Genomic DNA, 24,032 nt, shown 5'->3' with positions numbered 1-24,032 from the left:
ATCTATAATACACACTCTCCCTGGAGTCGTAGCGTGAATAGTGATATGGATCTCAGAAAAACTCCCTAGAGTCATGGTACCTAGGATGGCATGGAGGTACATCGTAGGGATCAGGGTCATAATGGTCCCGACTAAATGGGTACAGCTCGTGAGGGTCATCATACAGGTCTGACACATAGTCTCGGGAGTAGACCGGCGAGCCATCAGGACTGACATAGGGTCAGCGACTAGACGTGGAGTCATAAGACTTGGGTTTGTGTCCATAGGCTGTAGTGGCCTGGACAGCTCTCACCTTGGGTTCATAGGTTCCTTGGGGGCTGGGACAACCTTTTTCTTTGATATTTTTGGAAGATGTTGACCCTCCGGGAGAGTTGGATATTCTGCGGGAAACTTTGGGCAGCGTCCCCTTCAAGATAATTCCTCCCCCCCCCCTTTGGTTGGTCTCTTCTGTGTCAACAGGATGTTTTGTAAGCTTTAAAGTGATGGGAGCAAGCTTGCACAGCACAGTATGCCTGCTTGGTTGATACCATAGCAGGAGCACTCAGGACCAAAAGGTGCCCTATACTGGGCAGCAGTGATATAGGGAGATACTGAAAGGAATCATCTCATACTGCGCAGGAGGAAGACAATGATAAGCCCCTCCTTTATTCTGTCAAGAAAAAACCACATGGTTCTGTGCTCGCCAAGAGTCGACAGCGATGGCACAACCTTTCCTTTCCTATATTGGGCAGCAGTGATACAGGGAGGTGCTGAAAGGCATCATCTCACAGGGCATGGGAGAAGGCACTGGTAAACCACTCCTGTATTCTGCCAAGAGAATCACATGCAATGTGATCGCTAGGAATTGACACCACAATACGGTACATCAACAGCACAATATTTTCTTTCCTTTTTACTTTGAGTAATGTGCCTCTTATCAGTCACTATCTCTTTCTTGCTGTATTCTCTACAAAGCAGGTGTGCATGTAGAATTGCAGGCTCCGTTATCAAAATACTGCTGGAAAAGGCATGTGTACTCCAGCCCAGCACCCTCTTTTTCACAGTGCTTAGCTACATGCTTCCAGAAAGCTTCAAAGAAGTGCAGCAAGGAAATCCTAGAAACCATTCCACCCAGTGGCAACTATTATTATAGTGTAGGCTGCCCTTGACCGTGGAGATTCTATATGAGAGCCAAAACACCTGTGAATATGGAGGCTTGATTTCTTAAGTATGGTCAAGTGAAGCTTCCAAATTCGCTGTGATGTAGAACCCCCATGTTCAAGAGCAGCTTAGACCAGAATCATGGTTTCTTGATGTTAGATGGGAATATTTTTATTTCCTTAAGGTTCCTTCTTTGGAACTTCCTAACATGGGGCCCTTGCTCCCAATACTATACATTTTTACTCAGAAGTAAGCCCCAGAGAAATAAATGCCCCCCGCAGAAGGGTCCCCCCATTTCTAAGCTTTGCTGAGGTGCTGGAAGGAAAAAAGAGAATGCACATTCTTACTTAACATAATTACTCAAAAATCACTAGACTGATGTTTTTCAAATCAGCAAAAGCCACCAGTCCATCATGGACCTGAATTTTTGAGGAGTGCTAAAGATACACACACACACACACACACACACACACACACACACACACACGGTGAAAAAAGGTCACCAAAACTTTGAAACCTCTTTTTAGGAGTTAAAACCCTAAATTGTTGTATCTCAGACATTTTGCAATGGACTTGCACCAGATTTGGAGGGGTGCAGTCTCCCATCACTTAGTTGTAGGTTTGCACAGTTTCAAAGGGATTGGGTGGATGTTTTTGATGTTATAAGCAGTAGAATATTCAAGGCTTATAATGGTGAAGTGTTGAAAACACTGCTCATCTTAACAATACTGGCACAACTGTCCCAGTATCAATAGGAAGTATACTTCCTATTGATACTATACAGATATATGAAACAGCTAAGCTGCAAAAATACATGTGCAAAGATTAGTTTCAACTAAGAATGGATTGCAACCTGAGTCTTGTGTACCTTATTGGTGCAATGGCATGATTTAATTTAAGCCAGTTTTATTACCCAAGCCTGATTCTTTCCTTTCTAAATGAGCCCTTTTTTTCATAATGAAGTGATCTTTTGGGTTTGTCTTAGTAATATTGAAGCATAAGGCATAGTTACACAGACAAAAAGCTCTGGAGTATGTGTGAGTTCTTTCTTCAAAAGTAGTAAGTCTCAGATGTTAATACGATTAATGTTTTAACTTACTTGAAGGTCAATGCCTGAGGCAAAGTCAAGCTAACATCATGTTAGGTAGTGTAGATGGATGTACTAGTTCAGCCAGGATTTTCTCTCATGACCACTTCTCTGTAATAATAGGAATGTTACAATCCTTTACAGAGACACTGACAACTTAACACACTCCTGAGACTTGCTGTGAACATTTCAACACAGAAGTCTGAATTTCCAGGCATTTTTACCACTAAAGCAAGCTTTCCACAAAGCTCTAAATAATACAAGAATCGGTTCTGGGAATGACAACATCTTCAGTTCTCAAGTCCCAATCAGCTGAGCTTCAAGCAGTCAAAAAGATTTGCCGTCAAAAAACTAATGCACAGATTTTCAACCTTTAAACACACAAAAACAAGTGTATGCCTTTCTCAGAGCTTCAATTCAGGTTCCCTCCCACTACACACACACGGCTACTACACTGGCTCACACACAGTCTAAGCTACTCATGAGTACTCCTAGTGAAATTAATAGAACTTGTTCCATTCATTTCAATGCACTACTCATGAGTAATTCTGTATGTGAGCCAATGACTGTTCTAGCCTCTCTCATAACTGTGACATTTAACTATGTATGTTATACCACTAGATGTTGGTGGTAAAGAAATATACGAAGGCAAGAATTGTGACACTCCGCCCCCTGCAAGACGTAAATCTTGCTTAAGTGGGTGGGTAGCATAATATTTGTATTTTTAAATTTCGTTTTACCTTTATATCCCACTTTTCCTCCGAGGAGCTCAGAGTGGTGTACTTGGTTATGTTTATCCTCACAACGCTGTGAATGGGTTAGGCTGAGAGAGACATGACTGACCCAGAGTCACCCAGTGAGTTTCATGGCTGAATGGGAATTCGAACTCAGGTCTTGCCGGTCCTAGTCCAACGCTCTTAACCACTACACTATGCAAGCGGGCAAGAACTGTAAATCTTGTCAAGTTGTGGGAAACATTATTTGTGCAAGCAACCAAGAATTGTGAGACAGCGGTACATCCTATCAGTAAACAAAAGGAAACCTGCAACTTCCTTCCTCCTGCTGCCTTTGAAGCCTTGTGGCCAGGGCTCCACAGCACAGTCCTGGTCTGGCCCATTCCTCCTGTCTTCCTGACTGGCTGGCTATGTAACTCAAGCTCGGAACACCTCTCCCTCAGCCTGACTGACAGGCTCAGCAGTCAAGAAAATGTCCTGAGCACCAGCAAGCATTTCCCTGGCTGCAGAGGCTGTGATTCAGGCTGAGGGAGAAGCACCCCAAACACACAGCCAGGCAGTCATGTGAAGTGGAGAGATGCAGCCTGATATTCTTCTCTGCTCTCAGAAGCAATTCATTGGCTTGAAACCAAGACAAGTCCTTCAGACCAGGAAGCAAAGGGATGGTGTTCACGTACCGCTAGTAATCTGTGTATTCCTGGCATGAAGTGAACAATCCCTGGCATAAAGTAAACCTACAGCACAATGTGCACTTTGCTTTGTCTTTATATCCCCCTGCCCAATATTTTATTGCACTGCACCACTTGTAACTTAACATGCCATACCTAGCTTAATAGCAGTTTCTGATACAAGTAAAAAATTACACCTCTGTGCTTCTGAACAATAGGAACCACAACTGAATACCCCAGGCAACCATGTACTTAATTGGTGGAAATACTAAACATGATGTTGCTTGCTTGGCAGATCATTAAAATGAACACTGAATATTCATCAAGTTTCTACTTGGTTGAAATAGATTTGCAGCCTAATCCAGCTAATCCCTCTTTCCTACCCAAGTCACATTAAACTTTCACACCAAAGTCACATTGAAAAACTACACAATACCAATGTAACGGTAACTCTTAAAGAACATTTCATTTCAGAAAGCACTGCCCCCCCCCAAAAAAAAACCCATGGGGGGCATTTATTTTAGTCACCCTGCAACAAATTCTGCTTGCATCAACCTGTTTTTTAAAGTTTTATTTATTTTATTTAACATATTTCTATACCGCCCAAAACTTGCAGCAACTGCAGATGAATCTCTCCAGATGATCTTAGCCGGTGGTGGGGCTCATGGCGAAGAAGATGTCCTCTTAAATACCCAGGGCCTAAGCTTGTTTAGGGCTTTATAGGTAATAACCAGCACCTTGTATTTTACCCAGAAACATATCAGCAGCCAGTGTAGTTCTTTCAACACAGGAGTAATATGGTCTCTCCTAGATGACCCAGAGACCAACATGGCCACCGCATTCTGGATTAACTGCAGTTTCCGGACTTAGTACAAAGGCAGCCCCACATAGAGCACATTGCAGTAATCCAGTCTGGAGGTTACCAGCATATGTACCACCATTTTGAGGTCCTTCATCTCAAGAAACGGATGCAGTTGGTGTATCAGCCAAAGGCGATAAAATAAGGATTTCACCTTCTTAATAAGGAAATCCATTCTACAAAACCAGAAAAGAGCATGGTGCAAATTATCAATTAGAGCAGAACAAGAAACATGGATTTTGACTGTCTCCACATGACATGATGGTTAGTGACTAATAGGAAGAGAACACACTTTGAACTCTCACAAGATCTAGATCTAATATTTCCTCTAAAAAGCACTGCTAAGCATTAAAAGTTGTATAAGCCAGGGATCAGCAACCCATGGCACACATACTAAAGTGCCAAGTGGAATTATTCTGAGTGGCACTCACACTGCTAGGAAGGCCAGCATCTATGATGCCTGTTACCTGCCTCTGGCCGGTGGTGTTGCTGCTTGCTATAGCAAGCAGCAGACATCAAGAATAAGTGGTGAAGCTTTCTCTGGCTGTGCTGGCTGGCTCTCTTGAAATGTGCACTCTGAAAAAAGTGAATGTGCATGTGCAAAAGCCAGCCAGCTGCCACTGATCCTGGATGTCCACTGTCTGCTTCAGCAAGCAGCAACCCATGGCCCAGAGGCAGGCATCATAGCAGCCAGTCTTCCCTGAGTGCATGCTCTCTCCCCTCTAGCAACTAACTTCTACTCCTGGAATGGAGGAGACAATGCAAGGAACTTTGCTCAAGTGTCGAGATACAGACCAGCTGTTAATACCTGACAACTGCAGAACAGCACTGAATGCCACCAGGAACAAGCGAGGTAGTGATCAATATGGGGCTTCCAGGCTGGGAGTGTGGCCAGTGACAGAGGGGTGGGGCATCACAGCCCAGCTGACACGGGTCAGTATGAGGCTAGCAAGGTAGGGATGCCAGCTTTACTTCAAGTGGCATTCCTCCGCATACTGCCCCGTAAGAGTTAGCACACCAATTCTGAAAGTTGCTAAGCCCTACAATACGCTAATAAGGTTTTATAAGAACTGAGCTACTAGGTCAAGCAAGTGCTCTTTAAAAGACTCACACAAACCAAACCCCATACAGTTCCCACAGACTAAAACCCATACAAGATGTTAAAATGAGACCATTCCGCCTGCATACACGAGAGTACTGTATCTAAGACTTTCGTGTGCATTTAGGATCTTGAGTACAAATATAAACACCCATTTGCATTTACTGGCTTTACTTTAGCATGGGTCAGAGGTCAGAATGTGCAATGCAGATTGGATAGATGGCCTTGTGCCTACTATACAAGCACTATACAAATGCTAAGTATTATTACTGAACTTCCAGAATTCTGAGTAGTATGCAAGATTTGGTTATTTTTTAAAAACATTTTTTATATCCCACTCTTTCTCCAAGGAGTCCAGAGCAGTGTAATACATACTCAAGTTTCTCCTCACAACAACTCTGTGAAGTAGGCTAGGGTACGAGAGAAGTGACTGGCCCAGAGTCACCCAGCAAGTATCATGGCTGAATGGGGATTTGAACTCTGGTGTTCCCAGTCCTAGTCCAGCACTCTAACCACTACACCACACTGGCTCTCTTCCAGCATCTGTGTTATCAAAGAAGGCTTATAATGTCCAGTCTGGTCTTGCCTTTTTTGCCAGTTACTATGGATTTATCTAGCCAAGAATTGTTCTTGAGAGGAGCTCTTGTATTATTACAGTATCAAAGAAATGCTGGACTGTAGATAAAAGTATACTTAAAGTAGGCATGCTGTCGTTCAGTACTGATATCTAGCAATATTCTTGTGAGTCATGCTAAAAAATAGAAGACCAACTATTTTCTGTCAGCCTGTGTGCATTGAGCAAGCTCAAGCCAAGTAGGCAGCAGATTCCCTTACCAATTCCATCACTGTAAAAAGTGATTCTGTAGACTGTTACCATGTATTCTGGAGAGATGTTAAAAATAAGAGAAAATATTGTGGCAAGTTAGGTCATGTAAACTGCCTTGCAGTGATTTGGATTTTTCTTTGCAGTGATTACACTTTGCAGTTAAAACATTAGACAGTTTTATGGTTATGGAATGGGGATTAATTTTCTGTGGTTTACATAGTGCTCACTCTTCCTTATTCCATTTCTGAAAACTTGCTAACTGAAGAAAAAGCTTTAAGTAGGCTTTTTAGGCTGCACCACACACAGTTGGTGTAATTTGTTTCTATTTACTATCCATATCTTAGTAAGCTGTTTTTGTCATCAATGACTGCTGCCTTTGTCAGAAATTATGTCCAGTAATTACAGCCAAGGAACAAGTTTAAAATGCATACATTATTGATATCCGGACATTTCTTTAGAAAGTGACACAAACTTTGGTCAGTTTACATTTGATTTTTCACCTCTGTGTTGCTGTTTTCATGGAATTGCCTTTGGGCCTTATTTTGCCAAGCAACCTTTGATTTAGTTCAACCTCAATAACAGATGCTCAAAACAAGGCGGCAGAGTATCTACAAGATAACAGCATCACAATAACTGCTAAGTCCCACGCTTTCCCCACTCTAGTTTAAAACAAAGGTCAGGAACACACAGTGAGCACTCCAGATACTATAATTTTTGTTTTGTTATAGTTATATTTACATAGACATAGACAGTTTTGTTGCGTCTTCAGGAACAGCTCAACTGCTTTCGACAATCCCCTGTTAATACTAGTACAGTGATTGATTGATTGATTAATTAATTAAGTGCCATCAAGTCGGTGTCAACTCTTAGCAACCACATAGATAGATTCTCTCCAGGATGATCTGTCTTCAACTTGACCTTTAAGGTCTCGCAGTGGTGCATTCATTGCGGTCGTAATCGAGCCCATCCACCTTGCTGCTGGTCATCTTCTTCTCTTTCCTTCAACTTTCCCCAGCATTATGGACTTCTCAAGGCAGCTGGATCTTCGCATAGTGTGTCCAAAGTATGGCAGTGTGAGCCTGGTCATTTGTGCCTAGAGTGAAAATTCTGGATTGACTTGTTGTATGATCCATTTGTTTGTTTTCCTGGCTGTCCATGGTATCCTCAAAAGTCTTCTCCAGCACCAAAGTTCAAAAGCATCAATACTTTTTTCTGTCTTGCTTCTTCAAAGTCCAGCTTTCGCATCCATAGAGTGCCACAGGAAAAACCATTGTCTGAATTATTCTAATCTTTGTAGGTATAGACACGTCACAGCACCTAATTATCCTTTCCAAGGCCTTCATTGCAACTCTACCAAGTGCTAGTCTGGGGCGTATTTCTTGACTGCTGGATCCTTTTCTGTGGATGGTCAGTCCTAAAAGGGAGAAGCTATCCACCACTTCAAATCTTCATTATCAATTCTGAGGCTGGTTGCTGTACCTGTTATTAGTTTAGTCTTATTTACATTTAATCATAGTCCCATTTTTTCACTGTGCTCCTTGACTTTCATTACTAGAGCTTACAGATCATCCACATTCTCAGCTATCAGAGTGGTGTCATCAGCATAGCACAGGTTATTGATGTTTCTTCCTCCAGCTTTAAAACCACTCATCTTCTTCCAATCCAGCTTCCCTCAGTATATGTTGAGTATATAAATTGAATAAAGAAGGAGAAAGTATACAGCCTTGTCTTACTCCTTTGCCGACCTGGAACCAGTCTTGTTTCACCATGTTCTGTCTGGACTGTGGCTTCTTGTCCTGTATATAGCTTTCTCATGAGAACAATGAGATGTTCTGGGACGCCCATTTTCCTAAGGATATTCCACAACCTGACATGGTCGACGCAATCAAAAGCTTTTCTATAGTCAATAAAGCACATATTGACTTCTTTCTGGTATTCTTTGGCTCTTTCAGTTATCCAGCATGCATCAGCAATAATGTCTCTGGTTTCCTCAGCCTTTTCTGAAACCAGCTTGAACTACTACAGTACACTGAAATAATGCTGAAAAGACCAATTGCTTCTAGCAAATCACAGTATGATCCTTGACAACTGGGCAAAGTTGTATCTTTTAAAGTTATGGCTCTCATATTTAGCTGGGGAACACCGTCGCTATTCATCCCAGCACAGCATTCCTCCAGTGGCTGTTACTAGTGTCTCTCATGTTTTATATTGTGAACTTTTGGGACAGCAAACCATTTCCTTGTTCCTTTTACTATGTAAACCGCTTTGTGAACTTTTGTTGAAAAGTATAACCACTGCCATACTGACCATCACATCTTTTACACATATTCCAATCCTGCCGTTTAGCATATTGGCAGTTTGGAGAAGCAAGAAGCTCAGTTTTGAAGCCAAGAAACTATGCACCACAAGCAATTTGAACACGTTTAGTACTCAAAGAAAACCACATATGAAACCTGTATAATATAGGTTGCAAATTTATTATGCATTAGGAAGCTTATTAACTTAAAAACCAAACTGCATAGTACAAAAGGTTTGTTATCTTTGCTTAAGGTGGAACAAGTTTCAAAATATATATATTTAAATTTGTTCAGTCAATACACAATCCTTTATAAAAGCTGTATATCTGTCAACACCCTCATTACATTTATAAATACAAGATTTACACAGTACCTCATCTGGAAAAAAAACTTCTTACAAATATCTACATATATTCAATACATATAAAACATTCATAAGAGTACTTTGTTAGGTTTGTGTATAATGGTCCGTTTCCACTGCTGCAAAATACACAGAAATCTGTGCAATTTCATAAAATACCTCTAAAAATTATAGCATGATACTCTGTAGAAATTAAACCTCTTTAAAGCCTGTTTTGGAAAGGAGTTTCATAATCATAATTCCATGAAATTCTTTAGGAGACTGATATGAAGGCTACATATAGTTGATAACAAATGCATACTAAGTAGCAGTTAAGGCAGGAGTGAAATTAATGGGGGACAGGGAAGAGAAGTGCTTCATACGGCAGATAAAATGTGACAAATGATGCAATAAATACACATAAGTCAATGTAAGTTGCCTCAGCATTCAGCTTAGTATATGTTAGAACTGGCCACATTGGTGGTGCTGGATAGTTCAGTGAGCATCACTAGTGCCTTCCATTAACAAAATATGTCTATGCCCTTTTGAGGTTCCAAATAGAGCCCTTATTATATACTTCCAAGTTAAAAGTCCTCAGGAATGAGGATTTAAGACTTGTAAATGACCTCTATTCAGCAGCTTTCTTCTGCCACATTTCATTTGTAAGAATCAATGGAATATTCAATTTATCAGATAGCATATTAGTAGAAGAACTACAGGAGCATATATTCAGGGATTTTGTTGTGACCATTACCAATCAGAAACATTTAAATAGGCATTTAGAATATATTATCTCCCAAATCCAAAAGTACTATGGGGAATATACATCCAAAAAGACATGATGGAGAAACTTAATTAATTACTTTGGTAGGAACTGTGGTAAGCTCACAGTGATTTTGGGTACTCAATGTTCAATCCTGTTTGAAGATAATATTTTCCAAGATGCTGTGTTCTAAAGGGTCAGTTCAATCTGGGGCATGATAACACTTGCACACCAGATAACAGAAACATAATTACCTTGTATTGTTGTACAAAAAACACAGTAAGTGGTTGGTTGAAAAACAGCCCCAATTAGACACCAACGGCCACCTTAATACAGTATACTTTGGGTGGGTGAAATGTGCAAAGCTTTTGCTAGATCAAAAGCTCTTTCCAGTAAAGTTTTGCTCTGGTTTCAGAGCTCAGTGCATGGATTCGGCTTGCAGTCAATCTCAACATTAGGAAAATTGAGTCCTCATACACTGCTGTCTTGCAGCAATGGCTCAATGTCCTCATCGCTGCCTCGGTCTGGGTTGTTGCTCTGGATACTGCTGATGCTGTTGCTGTGCTTTCTGGTGCTGCTGGCTTTACTGTGCTCAGGGATGAATAAGGCAACCAGAAAAGCTAAAAGAACTGCACATGCTCCAAATAGGAAAGGTGGACCAGGTATAATTGCATTCTGCAGAGAAAAATGAACAAACAAGATATCCGGTATGAATTTTATGAGAAATATAACACACACATGGCAGCACCCAGACTAGCCAGCCATGACTAAGCATCACTGAAGTCAAGAAGGCACGTTAGTCACGACTAACTTAACACCTATTAATTTCAACAGGGCTTAGACTGGAGACTGCCCTATCAGACTGCACTAAGCTGTGCCTACGCATCCACAACTGCTTTCCGACATTTTACCAATAAAATTCGTCACACCATTTAACTCACTTACCAGTCAGATTCACACTCATGAGGCCACAAGTTTTGGCTGACATTGGTAATCAGAATGTGTGGCTTCCACTGCCTTTGATCTTTCCCCGACTCAAGGAAGCGGGAAGGATCTTATCTCCAATGACATGCAGAGCTTCAAAGATGCTTGGAAACGAAATGGTCTCACTAATTTGGAATGCCCTCCTACGTTAGCGTGAGGCCAGATAACAGACAACTTCCTTTAATACCTCACATTTTGTAGCGGAGCAGGCTTGCATGGAGGCCAAGGACAACCTTCTGAAGCAGGCAAGATTCCCTGTCCCAGAGCAGCAGCACAGAGCTGCTTCACAATGGGTAGCAGGTTGTCTGGTCAAGTGAATCACATTCTAGCATGTCTGCTGCTTCAGAATGGGATGAGGCAGCCTAATTGTTGAAGACCAGAATCCACTCTAGTCTTTTTACAAGCTTTCCTAGAATGAGCTCCTATGGTCCCTTACAAGCTTGGATGGGTAGCTGATCTGAAGCTACAACAGGCAGCCTTAGGGGAAGACTAAAGAGCTGTACATTATGCAGGATATGCATTGTATTCATGACTAAAACCATGTTCTTACTGATATCTGTTTAAAAATGGTAGCAGGCTCAGAGATATGATCCAGAGATATGAATTCATTATTTGTTTAGATAAATTTTAGATATTTAACTATAAGTCAAATTTAGATAAAATCTTAAATATTTTAGGGTTTTTTTAGTTTGTGGGACCCTGTATGTCAGGGAACCATCTTCTCATTCTTTTTGCTATGTAAACCACTTTGAGAATTTTTCTATTGAAAAGATATCTGTAGTCTAAGTAATAATCATAGCATAAGGGGTTTATAGGAAAATTATCCTACAGGGAATCAAGGGAATCAGAAGTCTAGGATGTTCATTTGTTGCCCACTGACCCAATGAAGCAAGACAGTCTACAAGCTATCAATATAAGAACTTTATTCTCACCGGACCTGACAGGAGCAGTTAACATGGCAGTCTTGTGACCACACAGGATTCAACAGAGCTCCTGCACCAACAAATCACTGAGTGAACACAGAAGCTGAATCAAGTATCGGAAGGTTAGGGCAGCCCCATATACAGCCTTCACCTTATTTTTGTACCCCATCTTGGATAACCTTTTACCTTCAACTACCCCCTTGTTTATTTTCCAGTGATTGGTTGGTACTCCAGAATTGTCCCTTTCAATTGGTCAGATGCATCACCCCATAATACTGAAGTGACAATTACATAAATTGTGGTTTTATTGTATCCTGTGCCATTTGCTTTAAGAACATTGCCTGTCTGCTCCCTTTTGATCTTAAAAACAGTGAAGCTTTGTGGTGGGCATGTTTCCTCAATTCTCTGGGTACACTGAACCACACCTCTTCTATTTGCCTTCCTGTCAATTGACAATTAAGTAAGAACACAAAGAGAAAGAAAGAGAGAAGTCTTGATTCTTTACTTATACTTTGCCTAGTACAGGCCCCAAAGCCTAAAACTTTAGTCAAGCTAAATGGTCAAGCTGGCTATCACATTTGTCCCATCCTGGAATCCTACGATAGGCTATGCAAACAATCCAAATGACATTACAAACCATAAACAGAATATATGCTTCACTAGCAGCAGAGCTATTTAAGCCAGTTGCAGACCAAATGCTTAGAAGGATTCCACACATGGCAGAATTAAGAATGAGAGACTGCAGATACCTGTAAAATGATTTCCCTGGGACAGGCTCCAGCATCTTGTATTAAAATACTGTATCAGAAATGCTAACTCAACCACAACTGTGTGAAATTTCAGATAACCCCATTATAAGACACTCTAAGGTCCTGTGCATGACCTCACCGGGGCGGGGGCTGTGGAGAAGGCAGGAGCTCACCTGCCTTCCCCAACAGGGGAGCATCCACTGTCCTCCCCTCCGTTGCACCACATGCTGACGCAAGGAGCGGTGCAGCAGAGCGAGATGCTGGGAATGGGAAGACTTCCCTCCTCCTGCAGCCCAGGGTGTCTCAGGGCACAAGATTATTAGAGCAGCCACTGCGGTCGGCATGGCTACTCCTTCCCCCAATATGCTGCTGGAAATGGAAATTAATTTAAAGCAACGCCGTTTAACCCAGCGGCAGCCACCCAGATGATTGCCACCTGAGGGTAAGCAAACCATAGATTTGCTTAACCTCAGCTAAACACCGGGGTAAATACTGTGCAGCCTAGCCCAGGTTGGGCTGCCCTAGCTTTGGTTAGGCTGAGCTTGTGAATACCCTTTCTGAGCACCCTGGCAAAAAACAAACAAACAAAAAAGACTACATAAAAATAAATGTACCATGCTGACGAGGGGTAAATCATCCATAAACGAACAAGCAAACATTCAATATCAGTACTGTTATTCCCCAAAGCTTCTAGTCCTAGAGCTCTCTAAAAAGACACTATCTCAAGAATCCTTTTTCCCCTCTTCCCAAGAGGCCTGGAAGCAATTCTCAGAAGTGTCACTTTTGGAAAATTCAAAGAACTGCTGTGTGCCCACAGTAACTTGCAGAATAATTATCAAAACCTTTATACTAGAGCCAAGAAAGATTACCAGCAGCATCTCTCATGATGCTTTGGAGAGAGAAAAATCTGCAACACAGTAAGGGGACAGCCAGTTAGCACGGCTTTACATTTGTTTGTAGATCTGAGTGTGAATTTTTTGAAGACAGGTTGTCTAGAACAGGTGTAGAAACCTAGCATTTACAACCAGCATTAACTGTGCAAAATTAGTAAGTTGTTCAATTGGTTCCAATTTTAAAGTATAGATTAGATATGATTGGCAAGGACCTGGCACTACTAATTGGTAGGAGGGAAAGAATTTGAGATGCACTGTCTCCAACACCTGCCCAGTGTCGAAAATATGAAGATGCAATGGAAAGAAATCATAAACCATTCTATACAATGACCAGGAGCCTTCTGGTTCCAGACTCGCTCCATGTCATCAACCATCTACAAATTTTCAACAAAAAGGTTCTCAGCGTAATTTTCTTAGCACAAAGTTTACTCTTTAAGAAGCCATGAGGTCTGGAAACAGTTCTCTTGTCCAGTTTGATGCCACTACAATATACATCAAATCATGAAGATTTTTTCATATCCCCTAAATGTAGCTCGCATATGTATCGTGAGATCTTATCAAGAAATTCAACAACATAGTTCCTGATCAAAGAATTCAAATAATTGAAAGCCACACCACTTCAAAAAACGCTTTACGATATTTCCTTTACCTCATCACTTGGATCCTGCAAGGCTGTTTTATCCGAATCCGGGACAGGTGCCAACTCATTAAGTTCCACATGAAACAGAAAGAATATAAAGCCATAGAGCGCTGGACCAAGACCATTGCACAGGCCTCTGATTCCAGTTATTATCCCCTGGACGACACCTGTACAAACGACAAGCTAACAGTTAAGGCAAAGAAATTCTGCCACCTTGATTTATTTTTGGATGATGCAAAAACTCAAAAGCCTGCAGTTTAAAAGCAAAACACAAAACACTTTCAAACTATTATTACCAGGTTGACTTTTTTTCTGATTGAGTACTAACCTATACCTTCAAAGAGGATTAGCTAGATTACAAAATACTGCACAGAAGTACTGTCGTTTTTCTGATTCTAAAACGCATAAGACACACCTACATGGACATGAAGGAGTTACCCATGCTCCCATGACTTCTGTGACAGGAAGTAAGCATGTAATGGTAGAAACCAGAGAGTAGGTAACATCACCAACTTTCTTTATGAATCTGCTTGTCCCCAGAGTTGGGGCAGCCTCTGGGCTCAGAGCTGACAGTGAGGTCGGGGGAGGGAGGGTCCATCATTGGATGACTCTCTAGGGTTCCCATCTCCTTCGTCTTTGGCAAAACCTTCAAATTCCATCTCTGAATCAGTGGATTCAAATATTGCCCAAGGGTTACCATCATCAGAGTCTCCCATCTCATTTGTTAGACAACATTTCCTGAATCCTCCCCATATAATGGCAGAATATATTGCCTCCCATTATACAGGAAGCAAGAGACCAAACAGACGATAACAAAAATATCTGGCTTCTTCTGATGGCCTGATTTGGTGAGTGCCCTCGGCCCAGTGTAAATCCACTCCGCCCATTTCTTCCACATAACCTTTTGAAGGGCAGATTACAGCTCATATCCATGACCTAAAACGGGCTTGTTATCCCCACTGGGATGATTGCAAGGTCATTTTGGTGTTTGTAGACAACAGGTTTTATGGATGGCATTCTCTGGCACCTGAACATGTTCAGTACCAGCATTCAGCGTCTCCTGGGGGGCGGGGGGTTCCAACAAGACAGATCTAAGCCAGTCCTCAGTCAAGTGTTGATCCATCAACCCCCATTTGCGTGCATGTACTAACAACCTCGGGTCCACCTTGCATTCTTTGGCAGCATCTTCCTTTTAAACACAATGTACGGAGTCAACTTCTCCCCATTGCCAAGGAGCCCCAGCATCACCGTGAACTGGTTCTTCTCATTCCCTGTCATTTTCAGCATGTCAGTTTCCTCCCCTTTTCTCAAAACTGTCTATTAGGAAGACGGAAGCTCAGTGGTGTCTGGTCAGCATTTGCGATTTATCTGGTAGAGTACTAATGTCACTAACAGAGCTGTAATATGAACCATTGATACTGGCACAGCTAGTGCTCAAGTTCAGTTACTGAAGTGCAGCCAACACTGCTACTGAAGTGCACCTCCCAGATGGACAGCTTATGCTGCCACACAGAGGTGGAACCATTTTACAGAGGCTTTGAAGGTGCTGAGGGGATCCATCCTTAGAGAATGCTGAATTGCTTTTGAGCTGATTTCCACAACACAACACACCCTTGGGATTGCCTATCCAGAACATACTGGAGCAGTTACTTTTCCAGTTCTTTATGGATCCCTGCAAGAGCAGACTTTGAAATTCAAGGTCGGCCTTTTGTTTTCTCCAGTGGCACACATTTGCCTCATTCACCTCAAATTTTCGGCCTGTTACATGATTGCTGATGCGTTCCACTATAACAGGGCTGCAGATGAACTTTGGACTTCCTGCAGATGTTGGCCTACAACTCCCATAATCCCTGGCTATTGGCCACTGTGGCTGGAAATTATGGGAGTTGTAGTCCAAAAACAGCTGGGGGAGGGCCAAGTTGAGCAGGCCTGCACTACATCCGCAGTTTTAAGTTTTAAGGTGGTAGCATAGCTGACTCTTCTTGCAGCCATGGAATGGGGCAGACGTACAAAGACAAGAGCTGAAGTCTACCTGCAAACTGGTGCTTGCCTGGGGGGGTGCGGCAGAGGCTGGTCTACCAGCCATCCAACTTGCACGTGGTCCCGCAAGAGGTGCAACTAAAAACTGGGGAGAGGATTAATATGAACTGCAAGACACATAAATTGTTGACAGGTTAGTTTTACCCTACTTGATGATGTGTTGTTGCAATAGTAATACTACTCAGTACAAGAGGAACTGCAGGTTCAGACACTTGGTCTATGTGCTTGGCTGAGGAGCCAATGGGGCTCTGCTATCATCTGTGCGATTATGACTCAACAGAATTCTCTCTAAACCTAATGATACCAAGGCGCCGTGGAGCCTCAGCTGACCGTGGCTAATCGGGTTGCCTGGCCCAGTGCAGAGAGCTGTCTGCATCGGGAGCGGCATGCAGCCAGAAGGGACCGCCTCCAGCCCATAGCGCATCACACATTTGTGGGGGTGCTAAATCATTTGCAGATGGCTTGATTCTGGGTCAGGGTTTGTACGTAGCAGATCAGCTCCCTTGCTGCAATCTACGGAAAGTCATCCCTTGACACAAGCTTTCATCTCTCCTGTAGAGGGAGGTGCTGTAGTTGAGACCCACGTGGAGCCTTGCTGTGCCACCCTGGACGAGTCTGGAAGTGTTCCCCACACAGGCAGGGCACCTGGCCCATTGCAGGGTGCTCTGCACATGCCTGGATACACTATGCCTCCGCACCCATTGGCGGAAACGGGCTTCAAATTTAGAACAGAAGCCAGGTCTGCCCCAAGCCAGCTATGGGTAGACCTGGCCTCCATGTTCTTTTCCAGCCATGTGGGGAGAATGTGACTCCATCTACTGGCACCGCTGCACTCCCTCCCCAGGCTTAGTTTTCCAATCTCCCCCACCCTTTGGGAAGAGAAACCAGGAGATTGTAGACTTGGCATCCAGACTCTCTGCTCTGCCCACCTCACACACCCAGGCCCATTGATGTTTGGGCAGCTAGACCAGGCCTCTGTGGTTTCTGACCTTCAGCCAAGCACCTTTCCTGGGTAGGAGCCTCATCTTCTCTTCACTGGGCTGTCATGAAACCAGAGTCTGACCCCTTGCAACCTTGGTCAGACTCAGTGGGAAAGGCAGCCATTAGTCCCAAACCTGACCCCTGCCAGAGCCAGACACAGAGACCTGTGGACTCTGGCAGGGGTCAGGGGTCCTAGGCGCTGCCACCTCTAGTACCACTGTCCCTCACACCTGCTGACCCTCTCATCACTCCCCTACCCTTATCCCTCAGAGGATGAAGTAGAGGCAACAGAACCTCCACCAGCAGCAACTGAGCCCCGCTGGAGTCAGCACCTGGAATTCAAGAGATGGGCCCTTTAAGATCAAGGACATTCCAAGCTTGGGCAGGGCTGCATCTCTGGCTGCTACTTAAGACCTCAGTCTGCCTCTGCTTCTCACTGAAGCAACTTCATTTGTGGTCACATTTGGCCTGGTTTCTGTTCCCTGCTCTTGGATTCCTTGGCTTCAGACCCCTTGCTTGCTTTTGTCTCTGACCTTGCCTGCTCCTGTTGGACTGATCCTTGGCTCCTGGCCTCTGGGTCATTGCAACTTTGGCTTGGTCTGCTCCTTCAGTGTGTATCCTGCCACATCTGACCTGCCTGGGTACAACACCTTCCTGGATAGCAGCATAATGCTTCTCCCCCTGGCCCAAGCCAGCCTGCACCCCAGTTTTGAGGCACCCTCCGCTCCCCCCCCCCCAACCTGGGCCAAGCCAGCCTGTGCCCCAGCTTCAGGCACCTTTCCTGGCTTAATTTTTTGGGAAACCAAAGGGAGGTTTCCCACCTGGGCATTTAGGAACCTAACTCCGCCCACTGTCATTTTTCCCTGAAGGGTGGGGGGAAAGCATGTAACAGAAAAAGGCAGCAGGTTAGTATCATACTTAGCAAACACAAGCAATCTATATTGGAATTTAGAAGTGATTGAATTAGATTGTGAGTGCTCCATTTCAAATGGATGAGGTTAAAAGTTTCACTCCTAATTTCCTAAACCCTATACTAAACAAGACATTGTGGTTTCTACCTGCAACACCTATATCATATTAATACTGCTGAGTAACCACTGCAGTTATTCCACCTACTTTACCACCTAAAGGTCTAATAAAATTATCTTGTTTCAAAGCAGGAAGAAGACAGCCAGTTTTAATCTGTAGAGTGGTATAGTATTTTACCAGTTAGTCAGTCACCACGAGGTGGCGTAGCTTCCATTTCCTGTTAGGTTTTCAAAGGATACTTAATTATAAAAATCACCCTTTGGGGTTTTCACTTGCACTTATTGATTCAAACTATCTTTTAAAGGGCACTGACAGAACTGAAAACATTTTATTAAAAATGACAGTCATTCCATAGGAAAGCAAAAAGATATATCAAAATCGATGTTGCCTGTTCAGATAATATTCCACCCACACCTACCATACTTTGGAATAGACTGGAGTCACCAACCTCTGTTCAATATTTTGCTGACCATGTTAAATTCAACCCGCTGGAGGAGATGCTTACTATTTATCTCACACTTCTCCCCCAACCACCATTTCTTACTCATTCTTTTTAGAAATGAGGAGTTGACCCATTAGTCTTCCACAGCATGAAGTAAAGCATCTGATGGATGGATGGAAATTATCTAGCTACATCACAGTAAATCTTTGATGGAAAGTAAGTGCTGCAGACCTAGTAATATGCTGACTGATAAATCGTTTATATTAAAGTGAGAAAGTGTCCATAGCTTTTTAAAATGAAGGACGTGATCACATGGAAAGATGACTGCACTGACCAAAGAATCACTATCTGTAAAGGTCCACAACATGCACAACAGTCTTCTTGAGTTTACATAGGCCCCATGTAAGAAAGATGCATAATGTATTTTGTTCTCTAAAACAGAGTTAGATGTGTGTTTGCTGGTTTTGGAAAGAAAACAGAAGAGGTTTGCTAGGAAAAAAATTAACTTAACTTATTCACCTTGTTTATCTGCGTCTGCATTCCGTGACACCAGAGCACTGATTGCTGGGAAGGTAATACTTGACATGGCTGCCACAGCTCCTGCTGCCCACATCATCCTGAGAACAAGGCACAAAGCAATGCCATTACATAATCCAAGGAGAAAGAGCTCCTCAGAAACAAAAGCCAGCTCTCTAGCTGTTGACACTTTGCTTACAGGTTGCATTAGACTCCAAGTCAGGCTACCTAACTCCAAGGGCTTAGCATCTCCGTGGCAAGGTTTTCACCCCAATAGCTGTAATGTTTAGCAGGATTCATCACATGAAACAGGACCATCACCTAGGAAGTTTCTCAAATGCACCAGCAATTGCCAAGAAAACTCTATAGGTGAAGGTCCCAATTCACATAGAAAAGTGCTAACAGCAAGTGGGAGGACATGGAGAGTACATCTACCACAGGCATGAGGATACTCATGACAACTTGTTGCCAGGCCCTTAAACCTTTGCTAACCTAAAGGGGTAAAAATGTCAGCACACAAGTTTCATGCAAAGGGACTTTGAAATGAAGGATAAAATTCCCATAGCTGAAAGTAACATTTTTAAATGTTAAGTAATCTAGCTAAGTAAAATGAGACACCAGTCCTATGTTTCCTGAAGGTAAAAGCCAGACTAATTCCACCAATTTGCAACACTCCCAAAGAAAAGTTGAGTTAACTTGAATTATCAAGTTAAACAGAAACTGGCCAAAGCAGAAGTAATTAGAGTTAATACTTCATCTATGGCGTTCAGAGGAGTATTTTAACTCTACTCAAGATGTGCCTGTTCTGAAAGCAGTACACTTACCAAGCCTGAGAACCAAAACCATACCAAGCCAGCTGGAACATCTGAAAGCCAAGACCAAGTAGTACTGTGTTTTTGTTCCCTATGGACCTCATTAGGATGCTGAGAAAGACAGTCTACAAAAATAAGAAAACATTTTTCTGAAAAACACTTAAACTTGGGCAGTTTTAAGCATTGCATATTTATAATACAAATGAATCAATTTAGTGTCAAAATGCACTTTGGCATTTTTCATGTTAGTTATACACCTACTATAATTTGAACTAGCTGAACCTGCACAGAGCATCTGTGCGCTAGTGTACTCAGCCTTTAGCTCCCCACCACCACTTGCCTGTTCTCCCCCACTCCCCGTCACCATTTTTCTCTCCCCTGCTCACTGGTTTCCCATTCCTCCCACCCACCGGTAGTCTGTTTGCCCCCCCCCCACTTGCCAGTTGCCCATTCCTCCCCCTCACCCACTTGCGGGTCACCCATTCCTTCCCACTGGCCACCACTTTCTCTCCCCGCCTTCCTGCCTGGCCGTTGGCTTTATCTTTGCCACCGCTGTCGGTTTCCTCTGCCCCTCCCAGCAGCTCACTCATGAACTGTTGAGAGAGCTGCCACACATTGGGATTAGCCACAAGTACTTCTTAGTGAATTATACATATAGATAGATAAGTTTAAGCTATACCGCTGAAAACTAAGTATAGCAATTTGAACTTGCTAGTTTTGAGATTCTTTTAAAATAATTATAGAATAAGCAGATTATGAAGATTCTACTCTATGAAAGTTTATGTCACAATAAATATGTTAATCTGACATCACAAGACTCTTTTTGCTGCAATGTAAGTACCAATTTGAATGGTGTTCCCAAATGTTTATGTACACTTAATATGCAGACTATAATAGTGAGGAAACCAGATTTTAGACGCCTATAAAGACTATGCTTACCTGAGCAACTATAGACAGAATTCCTACCACAGCTATGAATGCTACAATACTAGCATACTCAAATCTTATGACCTGTAAAAAGAAACACAAGAGTTGAAAGAGCTTTTTGCTAAAAGAATTCCAACAAAGTAAGTGAATAAGAACAAGATTACAATTGTTATTCTTACAGAAATAAAACAAATAAGAGAAAATAACTTTTCTAAGACCAAATTTGGATAAAGGTCAAGAGTGGTTTCAGCAAGAGGCTAAGGCTACAGTTGAACAAGGAAGGTTGCAGTTGTGATAAAAGATAAAGGACAACACAGAGCTAATCTGTGGTCAAATGGAAGGCATAAAGAAACGGTTAACATTAATCTAAGCAACAGACCTTTCATTTTGGACTGTATATTAAGCTCTAACGTCTAACAGGAGGTTTGATGACTTCTCTTCCTTGGCAATACCTCCAGATAAAGCATGTCCTCCCCTTCAAAGTTAGAGCTATAGAAGTTGTCAATTCCATCACTGTTCTAGCATACGCAAAACCAGGAGCCTTACTTATGAAGTGTTTTCCCTACAAGTATGCATTTCTTGGCCATTTAAAAAAATGAAGTGTGTGCCATTTATGAACACTTGAATATATGGATTTGAGTTTTAATCAGAAAAGAACTCAGGCCAATTTTTTGAGTGACAATTTGGTATCGGACTCTGGGCAAGATTAGTATCAGACTAATTACTACTTTGCACATTCTCTTGTAAACTTTATCCTCACGGCCACTTGCCTCTCCTTTCAAGCAAGATAGGACCTCCCTGCATGAAACATCACTAAGCATGACTACGATTATATCTTCCTTGATGACTTTCCTGCAGCACCCTTCGAGGCAGACATTCATGCTTTTTCATGTAGTCAGATTCTAAGTATACTTTGAAACAAGTGCTGCTGAATTCAAATTACTTCACCTGAGAGTCAAACCACATTGCATTAGACCCACTGTCTGGCTCCATGTACCTTTCCCCCCAATGCATATAGCAACTAGGGATGTGCACAAATTTATTTTTTGCGATTCGATTCAAGTTGGATTCAATTCAATTCGGATTTGGTTCGATTTTGCCCACTTCTAAATGTCTTAGGGGCACCAAATTTGAGTGTTGGGTAGGTCCCCATGAATGCCACCTGCCACCCATATTTCAAGGCACTTGGTTGGTTTTTAATGTATGCTTTTTAGTTTTTACTGATTTTTTATATTTCTACCCTAGGAAATAATGGGGAGTCCAATTTGCCCTAACCCTAACATAGATCTGCAGCTTTAATTTTCTTTTTTAAAGCTAAGCTCTAGCCCTTGTAGAAATGGCATTATGGAACAAACTATGCGGTCACTAAGTGTTTGGATTCTTTGGTGAATAATAATTTTCCTCATAATGAATCCCTATGAGTATTCATGGTACACCTTCATTTCTTCTGTCCATTTTGACTGTCACTGGACAGTGTCAACTGCCAAGTGCCATGTTCCAACTACACCCATGAGTAATGAAGACACCAAATAATCTAAATACTTCAAAAATTCCTAAAAATAAACTGAGTACTATGTGTGTGTGGTGGGGGTATTTGGCACATGGCAGTCGATTTGCACATCCCTAATAGCAATGATAGAAGGGTCCCAATCTGAGACTCATGCGGTTTAACCATTTTCTTGACATGGTTCTCGTCTCAATTCCACCCCACTGGCACCAACAGATGCTTCTCTCCCAGGGGGAAATAACTGTATTAGTATTTGTATCTTAAACCAAATGACAGTTATGCCTGTACGGTTTCTTGTATTTAGGTTGCCTTCATGCCATTCCCTGTTTACAGATCAGTATTCCTCCTGCATATTAAGAGTTAACAAAAGAGGAAATGGGCTGGCGTTAAATTGTTTTTAATAAGAGTCCTACAGATTCTGGCCACTGTACACTCTAAAAAGCTTTAACATTTGCATGAACGATACTTTGATTTAATTCCAGATTATATCATCTAATCCCAAAAGGCACCATCCAGGTTAGTCAATTATTAGCGGCATTGAAATCAAAGAAACAAGACCTATTAAGACCCCAATATTTATTCAGACATAATGTTGTACCAGTGTTCAGATGACTGTACACTTGTTTGTGTGAATGACTGTACCCATCTTAAAAGTGAACCTAAGTACAGTTCAGAAGTGTACTGCTGATTCTGCATTCATCATGTGAATCACTGTACCTGTGAGTGTTGAACATAACATGTGAATAGCGCTTTAGTCATAAATTAATCTGAATGCTACAATGTTTGTACAATGATTAAACATGCAAATCTAGGATACTTTAAAGCTTCTTAATTTAAAATAATATAAAACTTGTTAGAAATTGGAAAGAGATCAGAACTTACTTGTCTCAAATAAAGGAAAAAGCTAGAACACTGGCCAGCCTCAGGCAGATAGGAAAGGAACACGGTAATACAAGTCAGCAAGATTGTAGAATCTTTCCCAACTTTTCTCAAAGACTGTTAAAAGATTGAGGAAAGGTACAGTGAGAGACAGTAAGGTATATTTTAAAAATAGGTTACTTTTTTTAGTATGTGTCAGAAAATACTCCCCTTGCAGCTTGTTTTAACAAACTCTAAATGGGGTTTTGCTGTCTGATTGTTTGTGGAAACCAAGTGTGGGATTAGATGGACCTTTGACCTAATTTATCAGGGCAATTTCTTATGTTACTTGGAAGAAATGAATGATCTTCCATTCCTTTTATTCTTTTTCCGAAAGCCTCTCTAAATTGGGACAGAAATCTTCCATTAAACAGAAACCCCTCTTCTCCTAGTCAGAAAAGATGAGTCATAGCATTGATTACCACAATAATGTAATATATCATCTTCATGCCTTCTCTTAAGATAGTTGTTGGGGCTCTTAGCATTACTTGGACTGCTTAGGCAGGTCAATTCTACTCACGAAGCATAAGCAGAAGGTACCTTGAAGTCTGCTTAGTAAGACCTCCGTCTTCATGAACAGCATTGGCTATGACTGGATAGTGGTCCCCACTAGAGATGTGAAAACTGATTCAAGCTCGAACTGGTCATTTCAAGTGTTTCAAAACAAATATACTCCATTTCGATCGAATCAATTTGAGTGTTCTGAGTGTCATTTTGAGGCCCATTTTTCTGGGGAGAGCTGGTCTACCTATTATAGTGAGCAGGAAGGCCAGTGTTCTGAAGTGGGCTAATGCGCTAAATCTGGAATGGAGGGCTGGTCTATCTGCCAACCATAATTGGTAGACCAGCTCTCCCCAG

The 24,032-nt window shown here is 42.1% G+C and overlaps 1 protein-coding gene across 2 annotated transcripts in view; it reads right to left on the bottom strand.

Moving 5' to 3' along the window:
• Window positions 1–8,871: 8,871 nt before the first annotated feature.
• The window catches only part of MFSD14B (major facilitator superfamily domain containing 14B), a 56,346-nt gene continuing 41,185 nt past the window's right edge, over window positions 8,872–24,032 (bottom strand). For both annotated transcript variants that reach the window (XM_053298528.1, XM_053298529.1), the window contains 6 exons: window positions 23,139–23,252; window positions 20,762–20,833; window positions 19,835–19,947; window positions 19,014–19,111; window positions 14,012–14,169; window positions 8,872–10,488 (listed from right to left, as the gene is read on the bottom strand). In XM_053298528.1, the coding sequence (XP_053154503.1) occupies window positions 10,285–10,488; window positions 14,012–14,169; window positions 19,014–19,111; window positions 19,835–19,947; window positions 20,762–20,833; window positions 23,139–23,252 (759 nt within the window). In that variant the 3' untranslated portion in view covers window positions 8,872–10,284. The remainder of the gene's footprint in view (window positions 10,489–14,011; window positions 14,170–19,013; window positions 19,112–19,834; window positions 19,948–20,761; window positions 20,834–23,138; window positions 23,253–24,032) is intronic.

The sequence above is a fragment of the Hemicordylus capensis genome, chromosome 2 (genome assembly GCF_027244095.1).
Source record: "Hemicordylus capensis ecotype Gifberg chromosome 2, rHemCap1.1.pri, whole genome shotgun sequence".
Lineage (NCBI taxonomy): Eukaryota > Metazoa > Chordata > Lepidosauria > Squamata > Cordylidae > Hemicordylus > Hemicordylus capensis.
The sequence above is the reverse complement of the archived record's forward strand: the minus strand, read 5'-3'. Positions and strand labels throughout refer to the sequence as shown.